This window comes from Carcharhinus amblyrhynchos, chromosome 7, assembly GCF_965287045.1.
Source record: "Carcharhinus amblyrhynchos chromosome 7, sCarAmb.v2.hapA, whole genome shotgun sequence".
Lineage (NCBI taxonomy): Eukaryota > Metazoa > Chordata > Chondrichthyes > Carcharhiniformes > Carcharhinidae > Carcharhinus > Carcharhinus amblyrhynchos.
The window spans coordinates 40,930,592-40,958,272 of NC_137330.1; the positions used below are offsets into that span (position 1 = coordinate 40,930,592).

The 27,681-nt window shown below is 39.7% G+C and overlaps 1 protein-coding gene across 6 annotated transcripts in view; it reads right to left on the bottom strand.

Moving 5' to 3' along the window:
• The window catches only part of fam49a (family with sequence similarity 49 member A), a 216,162-nt gene that overhangs the window by 111,290 nt on the left and 77,191 nt on the right, over positions 1-27,681 (bottom strand). For 2 of the 6 annotated variants that reach the window (XM_080192179.1, XM_080192180.1), the window contains 2 exons: positions 17,621-17,679; positions 7,336-7,400 (listed from right to left, as the gene is read on the bottom strand). In XM_080192179.1, the coding sequence (XP_080048305.1) occupies positions 7,336-7,400; positions 17,621-17,679 (124 nt within the window). Of the gene's footprint in view, positions 1-3,036; positions 3,058-7,335; positions 7,401-17,620; positions 17,680-20,767; positions 20,857-27,681 lie in introns of those variants that run through there. The other 4 variants (XM_080192182.1, XM_080192181.1, XM_080192183.1 and 1 more) reach the window with 3 other exon arrangements.

A 27,681-nucleotide genomic window follows, 5' to 3' on the forward strand; every position in this document is an offset into this window, starting at 1 on the left:
TTAAAAGAGCACAGTAGAGTTTTAAACATTGTTTAACACTAACACATTATGACATTGCTCCATTCAAGAGTTATAATCTACTATATAGCAAAGCATGTGAACAAGGACATGCATCATTACAACATTCCTGTCAACTTCAGTCACAGTGATAACAACAGAATGTCATGTTGACAATAAAATTGCTGCACGATAAATCAGGCACCTTAAAACAGCTTGCGTGAGCGTCAACACTATATGGCACTGTGATTGGACCTTTTCTTGCTGAATATGATCAGGGCCCGGCACTTACTTGACGCAAATGTTACCTGCCAGCAATCAGCCTACACTGAAGTGCTCTGTAATTGGCTAAGTGTATACTCCATACTGATCACAAGGAAATAACGGAGGTGGGGTTTCTTAGTAACCTGACAGGTGATTGAAATATGATGACAGGTTCAAATAGGTCCAGCTGGCTAAAAAAAAAAACAAGGAAATGATAAGTGCACAAGAATCTGTGTGTAAAAGCTACTGGTAGGAAGTAACAGACCAATAAGTAATTTTAACAAATGATACAAGAAGAGAATGCATCATTCAAAATTCTAGAACCTTGCTATAAAATGGTCCACAGTTTTTTAAATAAGGCATATTTGCAAATGAAATGCTGAACACTAAGTATTGTCATCAAATTTATAAATATCAAAGGCTTTTTTCAATGTATTCGAAAAGATGTTGCACATCAGAAGAAAATATGCGGGATATACATGCTCACCGTAAGATTTGCATTTATACAGCATCTTTCATGATCACAGGATGTTTCAAAATGCTACTGAATCATTTTCAAGTGCACTCATTATTATAATATGTAGAAAGTACCCAAATTTACACACAGCAAGCTCAGTAATAATGACTAGAGAATCGCTATGTGAAGTTGACTGAGAGATGACATTGGTCAGGACAACCTGCTTTGCTTCAAAAGCCAGGACCCAGGTTTGATTCCTGGCTTAGGTCACCATCTGGGCAGAGTCTGCACGTTCTCCGAGCATCTGCATGGGTTTCTTCCGGGAGCTCTGGTTTCCTTCCACAGTCCGGAAGCCATGCTGGTTAGGTGCACTGAGGGAGAAGTTAGTGTGACCAATGTACCTGAACAGGCGCTGGAGTGTGGCAACTTGGGCATTTTCACAAGAACTTCACTGCAGTGTTAATGAAAACCGACTTATGACCATAATAAATAAACTTAAACTGTGCTAAGGGATATTTTATATCCAACTTAGGGGTGGGGGGGGGGGGGGGGTGGTGGGGGGTGTGTGGCTGCAGACAAGGCCTTAATTTAACATTACATCCATGAGACGGCATTTCCAAGTTTGCAATATTCTCTCACTATTGTTCTCTAACATCAGTCTCGATTTAATGCTCAAGTCTCCGGAGTGGATCTTGAACACACATCCTTCTGACTCAGAGGTGACAGTGCTACCAACTGAGGCCCAGCAGACATGGTGTGAGGCAAGTTAGAGAAAAAGCCAGGAAAGATCCGGGAATACTCACACACTCAATGCTTGTCTCACCCAATTCACTTCAGAGCGGCAAAAAGAATTCAGATATTTAATCAACTCCTGATAACACTTGATCAACATGTATAATGTTTCGTGCGCTGCACATTCTTGAAATATGTAATAATATGATTTAAGCAATGTAAAATAAAGAAAACAATTTAGTGCTAAAATCCAAATTATTAGATCACTTCAGTGGAGCATCTCTGATTTTAATAGGCAATTGCCACATTGATGGAGAGTAGCTGTACAAGAATACTGTGAAGACAAGAGGTCACAAAGCTGCAACCTTAAATCAGATGACCAAGTTAGGAAAATTCAGCACTTTAACTTGAACAATGCACTAGATAATTTTGTCTTAAATATTTGTACAGTAAATTCAACCAATCAATTCTTCTGAAGCATCCATATTCTGCAAAAATGATGAATACCTTCAAAAAATAGCACCTTTCATTACTAATACAATTTAAAATGAACCAACAAAAATACAATCTGGAACTGCAATACAATATTGCAATACAAGCATCCAATGTAATTCATTGATAAAGAAAATAAGAATTTCTGTTACTTGCGACATTTCAATGACTCAAGTCTTCAGATTTACTACTATATAGTACAACCTGAACCAAGTCCTAACTATAATGACACTATCAAAACTAAAAAGTCTCTAACACCTCTATAAATCCGTCTGAATGACTCAAATCTTAGGCATTGGTTGTCTTTACTTTAAGAAGTCTCACAACACCAGGTTAAAGTCCAACCAATTTATTTGATGAAGTTTACTTCTTACTGTGTTTACCCCAGTCCAACACCCGCAAGTCCACATCATGTCTTTACTTTTGCAGACATCTCAATTTTTTTTAAAGTAGCATCAACTTACAGTACTTGTTTAAACAATGTTCAACAGTTCTGACAGTTGCTTTTTTTTTAAGTGCAATTCTCTGCAACTGTTCAGGATCCTGGATAATATAATTACAATATAAAAAAGCTCTCTTTGCTGTTCTGAAGAAGGTGCATTCACTGGACCCAAGCATGCATCAAATTACACCAACAGTGCAACCTTAGTAGAAATGGCCCAGGATCTTTAATTTTAAAATATATGAAGCCCATATGTTACTTACCAGTAAATCTTATAATTATGTTAAGAAAAAAAAATTAAAATCTGCAATCTACCTTTGAACTTACTGAAGAGCTGAATCTTTGAATGCAACAGACTACCATTTTAAATATTTGCTTCAGTATAAACAACCCAGTAACAGACTATTTGTAATGAAGCACATCTGGTTTGTTCAATTTCCAGCTGTATGTTTTTTCACACTTGGTTCACATGAGACATCGCTCAATGTTTTCTCACATCTCACTCTTACTTCTGAGTCAGGGTCGTGGAATCAAATTTCATGCCAGGACGGGAGCACATTTCATTGCAAAACTGCCGAAGTGTCACTTACCTTCCCTCATTTGCCTGTTCTAAAGATTATTGAATTGGCTATTAAATATTCCATGCAGCTACCTGAAGAACAGACTCCTCTTCCAATCTTCAAGTTAACATTACTTCCTCAGTCAACATAGCTAGAAAAAAAAGCTGGTTGTTTACTGGATATGCAAAACAGGCACCCTTTTGCCTGCTTAACACTCTCAATGTTCTAAAATAACTCAACGTGTGAGAAATTTTCAGCTAGACATAATAAGGTGCTATATAAATAGAAGCCTTTTTCTCAGATACAGCAAGAAGGCTGACCTTGAACTGATGAACACGGTCCCATAGTGCTATTAAAGGCACTTTTATATATCCATTGCTTAAAAAAAAATCAGAAGAACTCAGGTCAGTTTGTCAGTAAGTAGTTTGGGTCAATGATGTCAAGGAACATTATTCCGTTTATAAAGATGCTGGGGCAGAGCTAAAAAAAAAATTACCCATCACAAACAATAGGAGAAACATGTACTCAACTTGGATTTGAGTTCCAAGAAACATCTGTGAACATAACGATGAGTTTAATATGCATTTTTTCTTCAAATGATAAAGCAAATGATTTTCACTCAAATATTATAAACATTTGTACAAATTAGAAAATTGCTACGTTTTAGTGAACTTGGCAATTACAGAATGATATTAAGGCATGTAACAAACGCAAAAATTCAGCACATTAACAAGTTATGCTTGTATTACTACTTTTAAATTGCAGCAAGACAGGAAATTGCACACTTTTTGCTGTTCCTCCTATTGAATATTTTGATACTCCAAGTAATAATGCCTGCAGGCTTGAAATGATTGATGTGATCAGATATCCTGTCAGACCAGGATTTACAGTTAATATTGATGCAGTTTAGACTTGAAAGTACATTTGAATTCTTTTCAACTAGAACAACAGATTTAGAGACTATAGATTACTGCTCCAAATTCTGTTTTATTACATTGGATCCTAGGATCTTTATTGCTAATTTAAGGATTTAATTCCAATTGCAATTCTGTGGCCTTGACTGTTGTCCAACTGGGAACATCATGTTATACATTGTATAGTGAACCTTTGGTTTTCCTTAGGACAATAGATGTGCATCTTGGGTAACCAAGTAAATTCAAAACACATTCTCTGACAACATAAGAAGCTATTATTGTTATATGCAAGAATTTGCACTATATCATACTTGGAAAAAACATCATATATTCTTCTTCACCCATACTTGTCCTTCACAGCTCAGGTCAGGTTATTGTCCAATTCACTGGAAGGCATTCTCTGCATGAAGCTCAATGTGTTCTTTGAGGATTACTTCACATGTGGTCTCCATAATCAGATGACTGTTAGTACAAAGCCGTACAAGATTTTACTGGCTCACTCAAATATGACATGATCAATGACAGATGTGCTCCACTGGTTTTACTACATCAGCACACTGACCTGAACTTTTTGAAGGTACAAAATGAAATATAGGTTCTAACAAGTAGATGCACCATTCTGTTAAGTTTCTACCTCACAGGTGGATCTCAAGCCAACAGCGATAAAAATCTTGACATATTTTCTAAATATATAGTGCTGAAAGAAAAAAATTTCTTCCAATTAACAATGCGATTAAACATTAAAATATTTGAATCTTGTTTGCCTCAATGGCACCTGCGTGCACACTTCTTTCCCAAGGCCACGAGTTGCTAGTCAAGTTTAATTAGGCCACAATTGCACAGATAAAAATTAAGCTAACATATCAGACAACAAAAATAGTCAAGAACTAATGTAGAATTCTTCACAGGCTTTGATACATTTGGCAAAGTGCTCACAATCTCTCCAGAGGGGTTTCAGTTTCCATGCATGTATTCCTTCCAAATCTCTAAATATTTGAGAATGTTTTTGCCATGGTAAGAAGTTTCTATTACTTCAGCATAATAAATGCATAATACACATAGCCTAGTTTACAGTTCAGTTTCAATTTTAAAACGTTTAGAAAATTGTAAGCAGTGCTTGCTCAAATTTACAATGCATGCTTTACAGGTCAGGCTTCTCACCAGGAGCAGAATGTTGGAAAATTACCCGTATAAACAAAATTACTCCACAAACACAGTCAACATGAATGAATCCACAAATGAGAATGTTTGATTAGTGTAGATGATAGCTGACTTTGTGTTATCAAGATTAAGGAAGTTGCGTTTCCCAGGAAACACTCGAAAATGCGTAACAGGTTTACAAAGGGAAAAATTAAAAAGGAAACAGTTTTAAAAATAGGGCTTTTTATGCCCCTCCCACCCACCAAAATACTAAAATGGTATTATAAAGCCACAGGTGTGAAAATATTCAGCTCTAGCATCTGGATCAAAGACTCATCTGGAGCAGGATGGTTCTTCTCAAATTGAGCATCAATGAAATGCTTGTTGACAGATTGCAGTCGATTGATGGCAGGATTGAGGATTTCTTCCATTACATTTTCAATAATACAGAAGATTGATAGGTTGCTAAGAAGTCCACTTAGGTTTCACCTGGTATTTTGAGAATACACTTTCCATATTTTGGTAGATGCCAATATCATTGTTTGGCAAGATGGCCAACTATTTCTGAGGCCTAGGGCTTTAGTACTTAAGATTCTCTGATCTAGAAGCAGCGTTCCTTATGTTTTGATGCGGGTTACATAAATGAGCGTTGTGGAACTTAAGCACACTTGTTGCAATATGCTTCATGATTTCCGATGGCTGTGCACTAGCTGCCGATCAAAGCTGGATATGTTATGTAGCATGGGCTTGTTCTCCAGTGTATATAACAACTTCGCCCTTATGTTCAGCACAAAGAAAACTGAAGTAATGTACTATCCTGCTCCAGGAAGGCCCCATCTCGAGCCCAAGATTTCAGTCCATGACTAGAAATTGTCAGCAGTGGAAGGTTCATTTATCAATAAAGATCACTATGTCTCAAGTTGTCTATCTAGTCTTGATGCAAGAAACACCAAAGCAAGTGTAGCCTGCAGTAGACTTCAAGCATCAGTCTGGGAATGAAGTGGAGTAAGTGTGCCTACCAAACTACAAATCCCGGATATCATTAGTTCTGCCCACTCTGTTCCATGCATGAGAGACTTGGACTCTATACAAGTATCATGCCAAACAGCTCAGCCACTTTCAACTGAGCTGCCTTCAGAAGCTTCGGAATATAGGACAAAATATCAGGTACCAAGGTGCTAACCTGAGCTGGCATGTGTGATACCAGGTTAGCAAAGGAAATCTTCCATGGAGAGCTGGAGTCTGGGGTATGCTCCTGTTGCAATCAAAAGAAATGCTACAAGGCTATTCTTAAAGCTTCACTTTTGGCCCAATTGACTTTGGGTCCTGGGAAAGACTCATGCAGAATTGTAGCACCTCCAAATTAAGTGCTTCAGCTAGTGAATAATTAGAATGGTCTGTTTTACAATTGAATATGTGGTGTGCACTGTAAGCATCACTTCAAACACAACTTGCACGTCAGTAGCTGCCGTTTTCACCTGCCTTTAACATGCTAACTGTTAAATATCGTCTATGGCACCATCAGCACCAAGACTGACATGGAGTGCATGACTGGCAAAGAGGGATGAGATAGAGGCAGGATTTAGTGGGGGGGCATTGTCAAGGAACAGATTTTAAAAGTTATAAACTGTCCAAAAGCAAGAATTAAAAGACTATCCATGCGAGAGTGAATGTCTGTACGTGTGTCATTTAAATATGGCATCAGGACCTTCAAACCCATGAAGTAATGTCAATGTGGGTGATTTACTGCCTGCCCCATCACAAGATCCACCAAGCTCTTCTTTAATGCATAATTAATGCATTGAAATATGGAAGATCACAGTGTTTATCCATTCTGTCGCCCAACGGGAATCATGCCAACTTTCCCACCCACCGCTGCACTGAATCCCCAGAATGGAAAATTCCACTCTTTGTACATCTAGGTTGGCCTAGAATTAGAACATAATAGTATACACATTGGCACAAAACAGAAAATAAGAGAAAATCTCAGCAGATCTGATTGCATCTGTGGAATAATATTGCCAATGTTTCAAGTCAGGAAGACCCTTCAGAGGTGTCAGACCTGCTAAGATTTTCAAGAATTTTCCATTTTTGTTTCCTATTCCAGCATGAGCGGTACTTTGCTTTTATCTTAGTATATACAAAGGACCAGATTATCAGGTAAAATGGAATTGGACAACAACTACTGACAATTTTTTGCATTTGTAATTAAATGCAGAAATGTAAAAGATGCTGTCTGAAATACATTGATGATGCAGCCTTTGGAAGCACAGGGTGTCTGTATTTCACTGAGTCATTACTGATGGTCAGGCTTTGGTGGGTGCAGAGGAAACTTACCAGAATAATACCAGCAATGAGAACCTTCACTTTTGTTGAGAAAGTAGAGAAGCTTGGGGTGTTCACTTTAAAAAGAAGATAAAAGAGAGATTTAATAAAGATGTTCATAGCTATGAGAGAGTTTTCAGAAGACGAAAGAGAGGGCAATTATTTTGCCTGGCAGGTGAGGGAAGGGTAGTGGAAGGGGAGAGGAAGGGGAGGAGCAGGTGGAAGCAGATTCAATAATTTCCATAAGAGAATTGAATATATCGTTGAAAGAGAAAAAATTTCAAGGTTATGAGTAAGCAACAGAGAAATGGGACTAATTGAATAACTCTTAAAACAGCTGGTATAGCCATGTTGGGCCAACTAGTTTCCTTTTTTGCTATATAATTATACTTTTTGTCACACCACACTAAATCCTACTGTTCTTGCTTATTAGAGGATCAGAAAACAAATGGTTCCTGAAAATATAATGTTTCTAAACAACATCAAATTATCAAAAAGAGTGAGTTTGAATTTTACTTCAGGTGTTTTATTCAGCAAGTTTTTTTATCTACATTGGGTCTCAGCTATAGGTCATATCTAAGGTTAAGGGTATCCAATGTTGCTAAATCCTCATTGCCTGATTCATATTTCGTAAGAATATAGGATGGGATTCTCCCAGCAGCGCAGCGAGCCGGACGACAACAGCGGGGGGTCTTTAGTGACGTTCGCAAGTAGTGTCCAGCTAATTGCGGGTCTCTGATGAGCGGTTTTGTCTAGTGTAATCAGCTGCACTCTGAAAATTAGCACAGAGCTGATTGTCATATAGAAATTGACATTTTCAAATGATTAGCAGGCCTGGCACAGTATTCCAGGCACCCTAGCGCCTCTCCCCCACCAGGAGTTGTAAAACCTACTCCCCACTAACAGGGAACAAACGTCTTCACCCTGCTTGTGGGGACAGATGCTATTGAGCACCACCCTCCCTCTCCCCCACCCTGCCAGGGGGTGGGGGGGGGGAGGTGGCGCAAGGGGATTGTTCCTTGGACAGTGCCAGCCTAGCATCCTGGCACTGCCCAAAGCAAAATGGCACTGCAGACACCTTGGCACTGCCTATCAGTGGGTGAGAGAAAATAGATGATCGGGACTGGTCATTGAAGGGGAGGTGTTGGGAATGCCAGTTATGGGGGATGGATGCCAGATGGACCTATCTGGACATTGATTATCAAAGTGAGTGGGCGTGGGTCTGGCAAATGGGGTACAACGTTGGTAAATGTGAGGTCATCCATTTTAATAGGAATAACAGCAAAATGGACTATTATTTAAATGGTAAAAAATTACAGCATGCACAGGGACCTGGGTGTCCTTGTGCAGGAATTTCAAAGAGTTGGTTTGCAGGTGCAGCACATAATTAAGGCGGCAAATGGAATTTTGTCCTTCATTGCTGGCGGGATGGAGTTTAAAAACAGCAAGGTTATGTTGCACAAGATCTGGTGAGGCCACACCTGGAGTACTGGATACAGTTTTGATCTCCTTACTTGAGAAAGGATATACTGGCACAGGAGATTCACTAAGTTGATTCTGGAGTTGACAGAGTTGGCATATGAGGAGAGACTGAGTAGACTGGATCTATACTCAGTGGAATTCAGAAGAATGAGGGGAGATCATATAGAAACATACAAGATTATGAATAGATAAGATAGAAGTAGGGAAGTTGTTTCCATTGGCAGGTGAAACTAGAACTAGGGGGGCATGGCCTCAAAATAAGGGGAAGCAGATTTAGGACTGAGTTGAGAAGGAACTTCTTCACACAAAGGGTTGTGAATCTGGAATTCCCTGCCCAATGAAGCAGTTGAGGCTACCTCATTGAATGTTTTTAAGGCAAGGGTTGATAAATTTTTGAACAGTAAGAGAATTAAGGGTTATGGTGAGCAGCGGGCAAGTGAGTCCACAAAAAAGATCAGTCATGATCTTATTGAGTGGTAGAGCAGGCTCGAGGGGCCAGATGGCCTACTTCTGCTCCTAGTTCTTATGTTATTAGCTCCGTACTGACAGATTGGTGCATGCACAATGGTCCGCTCAGCACTCTGGTGCTGGCCTTTCAGACGGGATGAGGCCCCGCCCACCACTTTCCAGAATGAATCACGCTGAGGCACTCTGTGCTGTTTAATGTTGGAGATTCATTCTGGTAGATATGCCCAAAAATACTCCTGCTTTCCTGCCTGTTGGGCACTTAGTTTTGTTTTTTTACAGAATAAGGTAACAGAAGCATTTAGTGTGAGAGGTAATAAAGTGATTGCAATTTAAAGTGTTTCCTATGTTTATTTAATAAGGTCAAAGTCTGACTGAGAAAATTTAAACACAAGTGGTCTCCTGTAAGTCTTCAAATGTACCCCCATACTTTTCACATCCAAAAACAGATCTAAGATTGAAGTTAATTAGTTTAAATCTCTACCTAAGGCATCCTAGGTATGCCACATCACTCCAGGGATTGGTTACGGGGAACTACCCTTTAGTTTTAGTTTTATCCCTGCTCTTTCACAGAGGCAGTTAAGTCAACTTGGGAGACAAAGAAAAAGCTGTTGTGTATCTATTATCTCCTGGTAGGGGCAAGGAGGAGTGTATTTTAGGAGTCGAAATGCTAGACCAGAAAACTGAGGAGCGTCAAAGACCTGTGGCATATCTTGGTTTGGTCCCAAAGTGAAGGAACCCACAAAATTCTGTAACAGATAGGAAATTCTTGGGTGGAATTAAAAGCAAGACAGGAAGTGGTTTGTTGAGACTTTTGGGTTTAATGTTTAAGTGCTTACAAAATAATATTGGGCTAGATTCTCTGGCCTCCCCATGGCACGTTTCTCGACTGTGGGAGGTTAACCAGTTGCAGGACCTTCTGGTTATGCCACCATCAATGTGAGTTCCCATTGAATTCCTATTGAAACCTGCGCCAGGAGTAGACCATGGACAGGACCAGGTGGTGTGACGATCTAGTGGTATTATTGCTGGATAATTAATCCAGAAACTTAGCAAATGTCCTGAAGACTCGGGTTCAAATCCTACACAGTAGGTGGCGGTATTTGAATTCATGTAAAAATATCTGGAATTAGGAATTTACTGACAACCATGAAACTATTCTTGAAACCCATTGGGTTTACTAATGTCTTTTGTGAAGGAAATCTGCCATCCTCACCTGTTCTGGCCTACATGCGACTGCAGAGCCACAGCAATGTGGTTGACTCTCAACTGCCCTCTGAACAAGGGCAACGAGGGGTGGGCAATAAATGCTGGCCAGCCAGTATGTCCCACGAATAAATAAAAAGTAGTTCCGGTCACTGTGTTGCTTTGTTTAACTCTTGTACAGTACATACTTTTGTTCAAAACATGACATTTTGTGGTATGATTTCAATTAAAACTGGGACTTTGAATTTCCTTTTAATAACTAATAGTGCTGAGAGTTCCCAGTTTATAATTTATATATGTTAGAATGTAACATCCAGCTTTAGAAGATTCAAGTGTTAAATACAAGACAAATGAAAATTATGATCAAGAAACTGGTAGTAATTCTGAAGTGACTGCAATTCAAACAAGCTGGGAATGAATTAGTTAAAAGCTACCCTATCTTTATCTTACTGAGTCATAGGGAGAGGTGTAAACACTTAATGAATGGACCATTTCTGGATCTCTTGGTAGAAGCAGGGTGTTTAATTATTTCCAAGAGGCTAACTGCTAGCAATTTGAGGAAAGATGGTTGTAAAACTCAATTAGAGATAGAAATTATTCATATGTTTTCCCAGAATCAAGGAAAATTTTGGAAATGAAAGGTAATTAAATTTCATTTCTCTTGGGTCTGAGAAATTGCCATGGACATTCAGGGTACAGCCTTAATTAGAAGATTGTTTTATTTAGTTTCTTTAGATCTTCTGAGGAAGGTTTGATATACAATAAGGTATGTTGTTTTTAAAAAAATGCGAAATCTTGTGGCGTAGTTTTCTAAATTAATTACCAGATGTTCCAATTTCTTCTATAAAAGTTGTTCCTAACAGGATTGTAACAATAGTCTCCCTCAAGATCATAAACATTTAAACATTTTAACTCAATCTTATATGAAGTAGTTGCACTCACTACTTCTCATGCATTTTACAGTAATTAATCCATTCTAATCCACCCACAATGCTACACAGCTAAAAGTGATCCATTCACAAACCCCTCAAGCTGTTTAACACTGAGGTTAATTTGAATTTCATGAGTTAACATCTGCAAGATGTGGTCTTCAGCAATAATCGTCCTTTCCAACATAATAGCATTTACTGTCATAGATATTAAAGTATCAACTCCAAACTGTCTCGTGTTATTATGGAATACATAATGAAAACAGAGATCTCTCACTATAGCTAATATGCCGCTTACAGTTTTATTTAAATCTTCAGTGCTCATTATTTTTGCATGAATAATCCTTTGCTGTTAAAAATGAAAATTTTTATTCACCAAGTCTTGAACAGTATTGCAAACAAAAATGTTGCTCGAAAGGTTGAATTCTAAAAATTTTGTACCAATGCTTGATACATGGATTAGAAGTGTGGAAAAAAAACTAATGCATTGATTTTTCTTGGTTTGGTGATGCCAATTTACAGCTAACAGTTTACATATTGAAAAACAATAAGCAAAGGGTCAGATTTCACAGTGATTAAGACACATGTTTTTCCTCTAGGATCAGTGTTTCATTTCACTTAATTGAATTATACGAAATCTTAATCTCTCATGAACATGAGATTCCAATGTTAAATGAGTTTTCCTAGTCTCCATTGGGTCAACTGACTAATTTAAAAGTGACTCACAATGTCGCTCAATAGAATACTTGGCCAAATATAGTTCTCCTATGGTATATATAATTCTTTTGAAGTAGGTTCAAACATTTCACAGGAGTAGAGATGGATGAACTTAATACTCTAACTTCTGTACGCTATACCGCATTTAGAACATTTTATGTGAATTATAACTTCCTGGTATCAGCAACCCAAACAATGCAATGGCTTCCTTTCCTATTTCTGCAATGTCAACTCTTCTAGTGGAACCATCTTTAGTCGCCTCTTCATCACCTTTACTGTCTCTGCGCAGTCAAGGCTACCTGCCTAACACTGTGTATAAGATCTGACTAATGTCCGTTGCATTAAATAATAGACGACAAAAGCCATTAACAGTTCCCAGACATTCTCTCCCTTCACCAAGACTCTTGAATCACAATCTTAAGCTGAACTATATAGATTAGAACCTCAGCGTCATGCTTGACTTACCTGTTTCTGATCATCAGTTCTACTCCATCACAAAAAGAGTATCTACTTCCCTAACATTTTCACCTCTGCTATTCTCATTTCATATATCACTGAAACCATATACACACGTACTTTTGCCATGCCCAGTCAATTACCCCAATGATTTTCTTGCTGTGTTCCCATCATTCATATCCTGCAACTTGCCTAAAACATTGATGTTCCTTCCATAACTCTCCCTTCACCCCTGCCTTTGCTAACCTAAAATGGCTTCCAACACTTCAATTAGAATTAGAAATTCTTACCCTTGGCTTTAAATCTTTCCATCTCCTCTTCTTATCTCGCCAACTGTACAAGCCTCCTTCGAGGTATGTTCCAATGATTCTAATCTCTTGTGAACATCTTTGACCATGTTTTTGATTACTCCTCTCATATTGTGACTTTTTTTTAAATAGAATCCTAAGGGGCAATTTTAGCATGGCCAATCCATCTAACCTGCATATCTTTGATGTGCGGGAGGAAATGGGAGCACCAAGAGGAAACTCATGCAGATGTGGGGAGAATGTGCAAACTCCACATAGACAGTGATCCAAGCTGGCCTGGAGCTGTGAGGCAGCAGTGCTAACCACTGCGCCTAGTTTTTTTCCTCTGAAGTGTCTAGGTGTTTTTCTATGTTAAAGAGGTGATTGCTGTGTAAAATTCGTGACATTTTTACCTATTTCAGGGTGGTCAATGATATACTGTACAATGCTCTTCCTAATTCAACAGTAAATGGCAATATAATATCAGCTCAAGATGGATGATGTTGTCAAACTCATTAAGTAAGGAGAGCTTTACTGAGTTTAGATCCAAGGTACAATCTTGGGACAGAGAAGATTAAGCTTTCCCCTGTATGTGACTATACTTGGACTGATTTTAGGAGCATTGGACTGATTGGGAAGCTGAAAGAGAAAGCGTCCCATTTTCAACATGAACACATGCTTTGATACTGAAAAGAATGAAAGCGTAGAACATTACTATCATTGCATAGTGTCACTAGAATTGCAGTGTTTCTGAATAAAGGGACAGCCAATGAAAGAAAATATTAGTAATATGTGGGACGACTTTAAAAGGCTTATTAAAATGAGTTTTTGAAGAGTTTTTTTTAAACTTAAAATCAAATAACTATTGTTTAGAAATGCTGTTACTTACTGGGCATAAGGACTTTCAGCAGGTTACATTATTTGAGATTAAATTTGTTTAATTAAAAATAAATTAGGGATTAGAAACAAATAATATCCGAAATTAAATAATCAGAGATAAATGTGTTGTTTGATACAAACAATCTGCAGGATTAGCAAATCCTGCATTAGTGACAGATGAAAGACAGCATGTTGGTTAGCAATACTGCCTCACAGCGGCCACATTCAATTCCAACTATTGGTGATTGTGTGAAGTTTGCACAGGCTTTTTCTGGGTGCTCCCACTGTCCAAAAATGTGCAGGTTAGGTGGATCGGCCATACTAAATTTCCTCTTAGCGTCCCAAGAAATAGATAAGGTAAGGGGGTTAGCAGGTTAAATATGTGGGGTTCCGAGGTACGCCTGGGTAAGATTTGGTGCAGACTCAATGGTCTGAATGGCATCTTTCTGCACCGTGGAGACTCTTTAATTCAGTGATACTGTTACACGTTTATGAATGGCAATACTGGTCTCTCCTGTTTACTTGTTACCAACACAAGTCTTTATTAAATATGAATAATTTTTCTACTTGAATGAAATAGAACATTATTTAATACAAAGAAAAATCTGTAAATGCTGGAAGTGGGAAATAAAAACAAAATCCTGAAAATATACAATGGGTCTGCCCTAGTAAGTTGACTGGTGAGGCAAGAACAAACTAATTTCCTGTTATCTGTACTCAAGAATTCAATAATGCAGAAGGAGGCCATTCAGCCGATCCAGTCTGCACCGACGATAATCCCTAAGCCCTACAACCACATGTATTTACTCTAGTTAGTGTCGGGGGGCTAAGGGGTAATTTAATATTGCCAATCCACCTAACCCACACATTTTTGGACTGTGGGAGGAAACCAGAGCACCTGGAGGAAACCCACACAGACTCAGGGAGAAGGGCAAACTCCACATGGACAGCGACTTATGTCCCTGGCGCTGAGAGGCAAACTGTGCCACTGTGCTGGCCCATTCATTCTCACCTTCTTTTCTATTCTTTATCCATCTACACAGGTAATTACCAGTTAATTCTTATACTATTTTCACAATTTCAAATTTTCCATCTCTAATGGCCTTTTTTTGCTATTGCTGTACTGTCAGTCAATCGGTATTTCCTACTCGTATCATGACAGTCTCTAAACTAAAAAGCAGAAAATGCTGGACATAGCAAGTCAGGCAGCAGTTTTTGGAATGGGAACTGGAGTCATCTATTTCAGGTTGATGGAACGATCATCAGAACTGGACTCTAGACTCTCATTTCCTTCTTGATGTTGGACTGGAGTGGGCACAGGAAGTCTCACCATACCAGATTAAAGTCCAACAGGTTTTTTTGGAATCACGAGCTTTCGGAGCATTGTTCCTTCATTAGGTGAGTGGAGAAGTTAGTTCACAAACACAGCATATGTAGGCAAAGACACAATTGCAAGGTAATTATAGATTGGAGTGTGAAGAACGGTTGAAATGCAAGTCTTTACAGATAATCAAGTTTTTGCAGATACAGAAGTGTGAGTGGAGAGAGGAATGATCACAAGTTAAAGAGGAATGAATTGTCTCAAGCCAGTCAGACACTTCACACCTCTTTACCCTAAAGAGAAAATGCTGGAAAATCTCAGCAGGTCTGGCAGCATCTACAAGAGACAAAGGAGCTGACATTTCGATGACTCTTTGTTGAAGACTTGCATTCCAACCGTTCTTCCAATCTATTATCTTGCAATTGTGTCTTTGCCTACATATGCCGTGTTTGTGAACCTTCCTTTCCTTCAACTGATGAAGGAGCAACCTTCTAAAAGCTCATGATTTCAAATAAACCTGTTGGACTTTACCCTGATGTTGTGAGACTTTTTACTGTACTTATTCCTTGAACAGAAGCCTAAACAATTTCATCCTCATCAGGCTAAAGTTGCTTCCCTCCTGAACGATCTGTTAAGTTCTCTCACTTCCTCTAGATTCAAGTTGTCTAACTTCCAGTTATCCAGAGAGGTCAGCCTTGTCTATTGCTGCCACTCGTCATGTCATTATACATCTCCCACCTCCCAAGTTCTAGCTATGCTCATCATTTTGAAAGGTGCACACCTTTTGCTCTAAGCCGACTCTGCCATCTCTCTTGATCCCAAGACCACATTTGACTGTGTGTGGCATCAAAGAGCCCTAAAAAAAGCTGAAGTCAATGGGAATCAAGGGAAAAACGTTCTGTTGGAAAGAGTCAAACATAGCACAAGGGAAGATTTTGTGGTTGTTGGAGGTCTCTGTTCCAGGACATCACTACATAAGTTCTTCAGGATAGTGTCCAAGGCAAAAGATGCTGGTCTAGCCAGCAATGCCCACTGCATCTTTTGAATTAATAAAAACAAAATTACTTCCTGCTCTTATGTTGAAAATTTAACTTTTAAGTCTGTTCATAACAATACTTGTCTGTATTCATCCCTTCTCTTCATGACTCTCTCTCTACAGCACTGCCAATGAACTTTCAACATTAACTGACTTGCCCATTTACCCCCATTATTCATCCTTCCATGTGCATTTCCTTTGTCAAACATCTTGATTCTATCCATAACCATCATTCACACCTTCCAGGGGCTCTGCAGTTTAATTCTTCCTCGATAGTTTGTTACTGCAAATTAGAAAATGGAGATGTCCTGTTCCAGAATATCTCTTTGATGACATTGGATGGTATACAATGCTTCAGAAAAGACTTGGGAATTTGGAAGTTGCCTGCTGGGACATAAAATTCCCAGATGCTATAGTCACAAATGTAGTAATCTACTCAGCTGATCTCTGTCCCGATCTCAACTCAAAATAACTGATATGCATCATCATGCTGTTGAGATAGAATAAGCCTATTTTGATAAGTCTACTTTGGATCAAGAAACATCAGAAGCCATCTAGAACAGGTACGTTTACTGTTAGCTTTTATGGCTCCTTTTAAGTCAATTAGCCAAATTGGAATCCAAGGCCAAAATGGAACTGAAATGTCCACATCAGTTCCATTAAAGATCCAATGCAGAAATCTAAAGAAGCGTGAGTAAAGATCGGTCCCACACAGTTGTGATGCTCTCTAGCCATCCAGAGCCATGCAATTTTTTGGATAGCAACCAAAAGAAAAGTAAAAAGCTAGGCCAATGGCATCTGACATTTTCTGCTTCGGTTTGCCTGTCTCGGTGCCAACTCTTTGTAATCCAATATATCCTAGACGTAATTAAGGAAAAATATCTAGAAAATTCTTCTCTAAACTAGCCCAGGGGCCACATTGCCTCAGACTTATAATGTAAAGTTATCTGAGCCAGCTCTCCATTCCAGATATCCAGCAAATCACTTATTCATTACACAAGCCAGTAAGTATTCTCTAAGAAACTGAAACACTATATCACCCTGCAATGATTCCGTGTAAAATTATCCTTTATAGTCAACAATATTTATAGCTGCTTGATTCGTCAGCATGCTGCTTTTCTGTCTATTGGAATTGTCAATCTTGGTGTGAGCTAATCCATTCACTCTGCTTGAGGCACATAAGTTCCAATTCACAGGAGGTGTGGGCCTGCTGCCATGTTGCTATAACCATGAACAAAGAGTGTTGGGAGGAAGCCCAAACTATAACAATACTTGGCAGCTAAAGTGGGATAACTATCACCTACAAACCGAAAACACGCTGTTCTAAGTCTAAATTTATCACACATTGTCAAAACCAAACAAGAGTAAAAGTAGGATCTTTCAATTTTAGGCACCGAAAGTTCGAAATGGCCTGTGTGATTGTGCAGTAAAAGGATAAAAACTATGCATCGCTTTGGTACAGTTAAATTGGATGCTGTAAAAAGAGCAAGGCAAACAAAAAAGTGGATTATAAACTTACATGAACAATTTCTTGCCGGAAGGAGCCAAAGGGCTGTTTGGAGGTATTAATATCAGCACCTGTAAAGCACATGACAATGAAACAGATTACTGGTAAGGTCTTTGCCTGGATTTTTATTTTCACAACTATCCAACAGAATTCATAAATGCCAAAATAACGCAATTATTTGCATAATTCAACAAACTTATTGGTTGGCTAATTGGGGCAGTCAGCAATGGCTTCATGAGTGGAAAATCATGCCTCACTACAGTTATTTGAAGGGGTAACCATGAAAGTAGATGAAAGCATCAACATGGACTTTAGCAAGGCCTTTGACAGCGTACATCATGGTAGGTTGTTGCAAAACATTAAATCTCACGGGGTCCACAACGAGGTTACCGATTGGATACAAAACTGATTTGACGAGAGGGTGGTTCTAGAGGGTTGTTTTTCAAACTGGACGCCTATGGCCAATGTGTGCCTCAGAGATCAGTGCTGGGTCCACTGTTATTTGTCATTTATATTAGTGACTTGAATGAGAATTTAGAAGGCATAGTTAGTAAATTTGCAGATGACACCAAGATTGGTGGCATATTGGACAGTGAAGGATTGCAACAGCATCTTGATCAATTGGGCCAGTGGGCTGACGAGTGGCAGATGGAGTTTAATTTAGATAAATTCGAAGTGATGCATTTTGGTAGATCAAACCGGTGCAGGACTTACTCAGTTAATGGTAGGCCGTTGGGGAGTTCTCTAGAACAAAAAGATGTAGGGGTTCATGTTCATAGCTCCTCGAAAGTGGAGTCACAGGTTGACAGGGTGGTGAAGACAGCATTCAGCATGCTTGGTTTCATTGGTCACAACACTAAATACAGGAGTTGGGACATCTTGTTGAAGTTGTACAAGACATTGGTAAGGCCACACTTGGAATACTGTGTACAATTCTGGTCACCCTATTAGAAAGGATATTATTAAACTCAGAAGAGTCATAAGGAGAGGCTGGATAGATTTAGGACTTTTTTCCTGGAGCATAGGAGGCTTAGGGGTGATTCTATAGAGATCTATAAAATAATGAGGAGCATAGATAAGGTCAATATCCTTTCCCAAAAGTAGGGGAGTCTGAAACTAGAGGACATAGGTTTAAGGGGAGAGATGCAAAAGAGGGGCAATTTTTTAAACAGAGGGTGATGACTGTCTGGAACGAGCTGGCAGAGATAGTAGTAGAGGTGAGTACAATTTTGTTTTTTTTAAAAAGCATTTAGACAGTTACATGGCTAAGATGGTATAGAGAGATATTGGGCCAAGCACAAGCAAATGGGACTAGCTTAATGGTAAAAACTGGGCAACATGGACAAGTTGGGCCGAAAGGCCTATTTCCAAGCTATAAACCTCTATCACTCTATAACTGAGACACATGGATCAAAATGTTCCAAGTGTGATTCCTGGCCTCTGAAGAAGCAACACTAAGGGTTTTTGATGGGTTTTTTTGATGGGTGGATGGGTTTTTGATAAGAGAGGGGATTAAGGGTTATGGGGAGAGGGCGGGAATGTGGAACTGAACCACGACAGATCAGCCATGATCTTACTGAATGGCGGGGCAGGCTCGAAGGGCTAGATGGCCTACTCCTGCTCCTATTTCTTATGTTCTTATGTCTTGCAGTGTTTAAGAATTGAGAACATGACAAAGTGGTTGATGTTGCTGTAACTGATCGCTATCCTGTTGGTGATGAGCGTATGCTAAGGATAAATCCACAGGATCAATACAGATGCATAAAAGGCAGGTAACAAAAAGGTAATGAACTCCTCATGCCTCTTAAGGTAAGGATGTAGGGGAGAGGCTGAAGAAGATAACTTGCATTGAAGAGAAGCCAGGGATTATCTTAGCATTCCAGGATGATCTTGCAATAGTGAGCAATTTTGACAAAGGAGAACAAGATGCAATATTGCTTTATATAGCCCACTCAGGTCTGGCAACAACAGCTAAACCGTTTGCCATTAACAACCCTTGAACTTAATGAAGTAGTAATAGAGGACACACCAGAAGTAAACCAGGTAATGAAATAGTAGTTCAACAGAGAATAATCTCAGTTAAATGCAGTAGCACAAGATTTGGCTGCCGTCGGCGGTGGTGGGGGCAAACTCGTTGGGGTCTTTTAGGAGACTTCTGGATGAGTACATGGGATTTAATGGGATTGAGGGTTGTAGATAGGCCTGGTAGGTAGGGATATGATCAGCACAACTTGTGGGCCGAAGGGCCTGTTTGTGCTGTAGTGTTCTATGTTCTATTTGACCAATGGACAGCATGTTTCTGCCCAAGACACCACAGCTGCAGAGTACAGCCGGGAAGTCATTAGCACACTGAAGTCCAGTGGGTAAAGGCTACGGTATGATTTGGGCACTGTGTACTTAAAAAAGTCTGCTTCAAGCTTGAAGAGCGGAAGCACAGCATCCATTCCACGTAATTCCACCTTAACACTAAAAATAATGCAGTTCTAATGGAAGGTGAATCATAGAAATCAAATGAGAGCAGCATTAGAGATATCACAAACAGTACAAAATTTGAGAAAGCGTGGGGGTAGAACGTGGGAAGTGTCAATATGACGTATCCAGATAGCTTGAACATGTAGATTGAGCTAAAATCTGTTATGCAAACAATAGGGGTAAGAAGGATGGAATTATACTGAATTATGAAGAAAAGGAATTCAGCAGGGGCCTGTTAGCCTGGAAACCATCATGTTAGCACAAAAAAAAGTTTTCAATTTAAAGCAGGAACTGTTCATCTCTCATGATCAACAGCAATATATAACTACTAAACAGCACATTACATGTGGTGTAATGGTGCCTTCATTATTATTCAGGTGGTTTTAGCAGAGCAGATATGGCAGAGCTCCATGTGATGTGAAAGGGATCAAAACAGATTGCTGTTGATATTTGAACAGGCTGCAAATAAACTTGACTTTGGCTCCAGGTCAAATATGAAACAACTTTTGTACAATAAAATACAATCAACAAAATTGAAGCAATGGATTGATTGAACCAGTGAATAGACATTACATGTTACAGTAGCTGTACTGCGTTTCTTGAGACCACAACAGCATTGTAACACAACTCAAGTAATGCAAAATTTTTAGACTGACTATTGGTTCAGTAAATTAGAATGCAGCATACCTCAGATCAAAACATGAATGGAGCTTGGTTGCACCACTTCCTGGCTCACTTTACTTTTGGTATTGCTCTCAAAAGAAACAGTTCCACATCTGTTGCATAAGACACATGAAAAAAACAAAGTCTTACTGTCCTGCTCCACAAAAGGATTTTTCAAAAGAACATAAGAACATAAGAAATAGGAGCAGGAGTAGGCCATCCAGCCCTTCGAGCCTGCCCCCCCATTCAATAAGATCATGGCTGATCTGTCGCTGCTCAGTTCCACTTTCCCGCCCTCTCCCCATAACCCTTAATCCCCTCTCCTATCAAAAACCCATCAACCCGCGTCTTAAAAATATTTAGCGAGGCAGCCTCCACCACTTCAACGGGCAGAGAATTCCAGAGATTCACCACCCTTTGAGTGAAGAAGTTCCTCCTCAACTCCGTTCTAAACCGCCCCCCCTTTTATCTTGAGGCTGTGCCCCCTAGTCCTATTGTCTTTTTTGAGCGGGAAGAGTCTTTCCACCTCTATCCTATCCATCCCATTCATCATCTTATACGTCTCAATGAGATCTCCTCTCATTCTTCTAAACTCTAACGAGTACAAGCCTAGTTTATTCAGCCTCTCCTCATAGCTCAACCCCCTCAACTCCCGTATCAGCCTAGTAAACCTCCTCTGCACTCCCTCCAAGGCCAAAATATCTTTGCGCAGGTGCGGCGCCCAAAAATGCACACAGTACTCCAGTTGCGGCCTCACCAATGCCCTATACAGTTGCAGCAAGACCTCCCTACTTTTATATTCAATCCCCCTCGCTATGAAGGCCAGCATCCCATTCGCCTTCCTGACCACCTGCTGCACCTGCAAGCTGGGTTTTTGCGACTCATGCACAAGGACCCCGAGGTCCCTCTGCACCGTCGCCTGCTGCAGTTTTTCGCCCCGTAAGTAACAGTCCTTCCTACCATTCTTCCTACCAAAGTGGACCACCTCACACTTGCCAACATTAAATTCCCTTTGCCATTTCCTGGCCCATTCGCCCAGCCTATCTAGATCCTTCTGCAGACTCTCCACGCCCTCCACACAATTTGCCGTTCCCCCAATCTTGGTGTCATCAGCAAATTTCGACACTCTACACTCGGTTCCCTCCTCCAGATCATCTATATAAATGGTAAATAGCTGAGGCCCCAGCACCGACCCCTGGGGCACTCCACTAGTCACCATCCGCCAATCCGAATAGCACCCGTTGACCCCCACTCTCTGCCTCCTATTTGACAACCAATCCTCTATCCACGCTAACACCCTACCCCCAACTCCATGTCCCTCGAACTTCTGCAATAACCTCTTGTGAGGCACTTTGTCAAACGCCTTCTGAAAATCTAGAAAGACCACATCCACTGGCTCTCCTCTATCCACCGCCCTAGACACATCCTCATAGAACTCCAGTAAATTTGTCAGACACGACTTCCCTTTAATGAAACCGTGCTGCGTCTGCTCTATCAAGCAATTCCCTTCAAGATGCCTCGCAATTTCCTCCTTAATGACAGATTCTAACATTTTACCTACCACAGACGTTAAACTAACCGGCCTATAATTCCCCGCCTTTTGCCTGGCACCCTTCTTAAACAACGGCGTAACATTAGCCGCTTTCCAATCATCCGGCACTTCCCCAGAATCCAGCGACGTTTGGAAAATAACCACCAAGGCATCCACTATCACCTCCGCCATTTCTTTCAGAACCCTCGGATGCATTCCATCCGGTCCTGGGGACTTGTCCACAATCAGCCCCTCCAGTCTGTCGAGCACCGCCTTTCTAGTAACAGTAATGTCATTAAGACCCTCCAGTCCTACCACCTTTCCATCGCTAACACCCGGCAAATTATTCACGTCCTCCTCCGTGAAGACAGAAACAAAAAAGTTATTCAATACCTTAGCCATATTCAATACTTAATTATTCAATACCTGTTATTTAATACCTTAGCCAAAGAAAAACTGCCAAAATAAAAACTTCAAAATTTTGTGTTTGTTCAAATCACTTTCAATTCAAAATGATTTTTAAAGATTTTTAAAATAACATTTCTCTTGTAGGCATTACTTAAACTGGAATTTTAGCATCAGCAACATTCAGAGCTAGCCCCAATTGGTATCTGTTGTGCAAATGTCTCAGGAGGGACCGCAGAGAGGCTACTTCATCATGAAGAGTATCACTGGTAATTCAATCCTAATTCAGGATTACAAATACATAAACAACTTACATTTCTGTAGCACTTATAATGCATTGAAACATCCCATGATGCTTCATATTATAGAACAAAGTATGACAATGAGTCACAGAAAGACATTAGGTCAGATGACCAAAAGCCTGGTCAACAAGATGGTGTTTTAAGTGAAAGAGAGAAAGAGAGAGGGGGAAGGGATTTGCAGGGGTTGGAGTTTAATTTTTACTCCGTTCTTAAAGTTACAAAGTTAATGTGCAGAATAGACTAGTCAAGACTTTAACCTATCTCCTCACTTGCTCCAAAAACCCAATTCAAGTTGAATCCAATTCACGGTTCCTTAAGAGAGGCAAGAAAAGGCACTGCACCTGATCTTGGGCTTGACCTGACGCTTGATTCAGCCAAAAGGCCAAGAAGGTGGTTATAGTTTCACCGTGGGGTTTAGTTGGTTAATTCAACTCATTCCAAATGACAGGATTCTCTAGGGTTCAGCACCACACTTAAGTGATGAACCTACTCAGGCAACAATGATGCATCCTTTCAAAGGTATATTCATGCTACATTGTACACACTGCATACAATTCATATTTGAGCGGACAATTATCAATTCCTCCTCTATGTGAGCAACCAGTTAATTTAGAGAAAAAGGCATACTGTGGGATGGGGGTGGAATTATTTTATCCTTCTCCCCGCCATCAATTAGTTAGGATGCAGCACTTGCAATAATGATCAGAAATATCTGAGGATTGCATTGATTGCTACATATTATTTTTATAGCTATGTTGTGCAGATCAGTATAGCATTTTGTACATTCGGGACATGTGCAGATATTTTCCAGTCATCCAAGTTGTTTCTGCATACAACATTTAAAAGGATTTTATACATGCAGTTGTTCCTGAATTACAATAATCAACTCAGCAGCAAAGCAATAAAAAAATTCTCAATCTCACTCCGACCATTGCATTTTCTCTTTTGGCCTGTTTTACCACAGAACCCAAAACTCCACTCCAAGAGCAATAATTTTGTGCATTGTTGACATTGATCTGTAGTATATAAAGGTGAACAAAATTATCCAAGGATCTATTCAATTAAAAATGAATAATATAAACAGATCACTTTCATTCAATCAGCAAGAGCAGGATGACAGTGTCCAGTCCATAATTAATATAATCACATCATTCCCAAGAGTGTGTTAATATCACAAGAAACAGGAACATTTCTGCTCAATGGATGTTTCACGTATTGGGAATCGCATTTTACTATTAAATTTTATACTAATAGTATCCAGCTGGGAAAAAAATATGAGATATGCAGTTATGTTTGCAGTCCGAGTTAGACGCAGAAATGCCTGGATTTTTATAAGCACAACTCTAATTTTCAAAATGATCCATCGACATTCCAGATCAAGGTTAGAACATCACAGCTAGTATTACATTACATATGCAGCATAAACACAATCTATAAAAGGTACACTTTTGTATGTTTTTGGTAAAACCTTCAAGAACTGCTTCTTGACTTGTCGTTTATGTAGCACTTGATGTTGGAGGGAAAACGTGATTAAGATGAAATGCTTTGTGAATCAGTTGCCCTCAAGATGGCGGCAATTGTTTACAGGGACCAACCAGTCCAGACGTTTTATTATATGTCCAATGTAATTTGTTAAATAGAATAACACATTTTCAAAAAATAAGTTTTAGTTTTACATGATTTAATTTTAAATGATTCTATTATGGTTCCATAGACTTTCAGCGAAATATTTTCACTATTTAAAAAAAAACTTTATTTGCTAACTTACCAATGTATAATTGACTTCTAACCTAGCCATGCTTCATACAGTTTTTTTCTCATTTCGCTATAACTCATCACACCCTTTTGGCATTCCTAAAACTAAACTCTCGATTATTCTGTTCTAGACAGAATATCCAAGAAGGTAGATGAGGGCAGTGCAGTTGATGTTGTCTACACAGGCTTTGGCAATGCCTTTGAGGTTGCTGCATAAGGCTAAATCTGACAGGATCCAGAATGAGGTATCTAAGTGGATACAAAACTGGCTTAGGGAGTTGCTTTTCAAACTGGAGGCCTGTGACCAGCAGTGTGCCTCAGGGATCAGTACTGGGTCCACTGTTATTGTCATTTATATTAATGATTTGGATGAGAATATAGGAGGCATGGTTAGTAAGTTTGCTGATGACACCAAGATTGGTGGCATAGTCGTCAGTGAAGAAAGTTATCTCCAATTGCAACAGAATCTTGATCAAATGGGCCAGTGGGCTGACGAATGGCAGAGTTTAATTTAGACAAATGTGACGTTATGCATTTTGGTAGATTGAACCAGGTCAAGACTTAGTTAATGATAGATTGTTGGAGATAGTTACAGGATAGAGAGATCTAGGTATACATGTTCACAGCGCCTTGAAAGTGGAGTCACAGGTGGACAGAGTGGCGAAGAAAGCATTTGGCATGCTTGGTTTCATCGGTCAGAGCATTGAATACAGGAGCTGGAACATCTTGAAATTGTACAATACATTGGTATGGCCAAACTTGGAACACTGTGCAATTCTGGTCACCCTAGTTTATAAATGATATTATTAAACTAGAAAGAGTACAGAAAAGATTTGCCGGACTTGATGGTTTGAGTTATAAAGAGAGGATGGATAGATTGGGATTTCTTTCCTCTGGCGCGTAGGAGGTCTATTAAATAATGTGGGGCACTGATCAGCTAGTTAGTCAATATCTTTTCCCAAAGATAGGGAAGTCTAAACTAGAGGGCATAGGTTTAAGGTGAGAGGGGAGAGATACAAAAGTGTCCAGAGGGACAACTTTTTTTCATAAAGAGGATGGAGAGTGTCTGGAACAAGCTGTCAAGAGGTAGTAGTACATGCAGGTGCAATTTCGTCTTTTAAAAAGCATTTAGATAATTACATGGGTACAACGGGTATAGAGGGATTTGGGCCAAATGCGGGCAATTGGGATTTGCTTAGGGGCTTTTTAAAAAAAAGGCAGCATGGATAAGTTGGGCCGAAGGGCCTGTTTCCATGCTGTAAACATTTATGACTCTATGATATGCTGTCTTACAACCCACAATAAGTATGTTTTTATGGAACAAGGCATGCGATTGTGGAGAGTGTGTTCCAATTAAATAATTCAACAACAAGCTTTTGTAAGTTTAAGTTAACAAGCAAATTCAGAGATGTATTGTAGCATGGAACCCTATGAGCTGCACTGTAAAGTTTAAACCAATATTGTTATTGAGCAGGAAAGGTGCAGGATAATTATACTTCCTTTCTCACCTCTCAGCTGACTGCAGCAAGTTTCACATTTGAAGAGTATTTTAACCTTTTTGAGTGCTGTGACATGCATAGGCACAGGCTTACTTGCAAGTTTAAATCACAACAAAGGATAAAATGTGTATTTTCGCACAACATCCAACATGTAAGTGCAACAAACACCTACTCCCCAAATGTAGATGACAATGTACTACTAATCAGAGTGTGGCAATCACCTCGTTAAGAGAATTGTCAGTAAAGCCTGTAACATTGATTGTGACATGGCTGACAGCTCTGAAATAGAGTTTACAATAAAATAGCTTGAACCCAAAGACCAATGTGGAAAAATGCTCCCACCAAACCATTTTTTGAGTATAACAGCAGGCACCCACTTGCAAGCACACACGTGAGATGGATAGCCTTTTTAAACACCAGCACAGGAACAACAGGTCACATGGCTTCCTTCTGGGTTGTATCATTCTATGAACAGTGTTCCAGATCAATTTCATCAATCCCTTTGTGATGTTGCAAACTTCCATCGGACACAGCTCTTTTCAAATGCTAATAAGCCCAGTTTTTGTTAACTTTTGCACCTCTACCAATTTATGCAATCTCATTGCCACAATGTCAGAATGTTGCTCAGGTTAGATCCAAAAATTAGAGGGGAGCAGTGACACATTCCCGAAAAGGCAGGCTCAAACAATCTTAAGAAGTCAAGGAGTCTAACTCCAGTACAATTTCGAACCAGATTTAAAAATACTGAGGAATCCTTTGATTTTGTTACAGTTCATGGTGTAAACTAGTAATGATGTGGAGATGCTGGCGTTGGACTGGGGTAAACACAGTAAGAAGTCTCACAGCGCCAGGTTAAAGTCCAACAGGTTTATTTGACAGCAAAAACCACTAGCTTTCAGAGTGCTGCTCCTTCGTCAGATGAGTGGGATTTCAGTTCCCAAACAGGGCGTACAAAGGCACAAACTCAATTTACAAAATAATGGTTGGAATGCGAGTCTTTACAGGTAATCAAGTCTTAAAGGTACAGATAAGGTGAGTGGAGAGAGGGTTAAGCACAGGTTAAAGAGATGTGTATTGTCTCCAGCCAGGACAGTTAGTGAGATTTTGCAAGCCAGACAAGTTGTGGGGGTTACAGATTGTGTGACATGAACCCAAGATCTCAGCTGAGGTTGTTCTTGCGTGCAGAACTTGGCTATCAGTCTCTGCTCAACAACTCTACGTTGTTGTGTCGTGAAGGCCGCCTTGAAGAACACTTACCCAAAGATCGGAGGCCAAATGCCCATGACCACTGAAGTGTTCCCCAACAGGAAGAGAACACTCTTGCCTGGTGATTATTGAGCAGTGTTCATTCATCTGTTGTCACTGCGTCTGCATGGTCTCCCGAATGTACCATGCCTTGGGTCATCCTTTCTTGCAGTGCATCAGGTAGACAATGTTGGCCAAGTT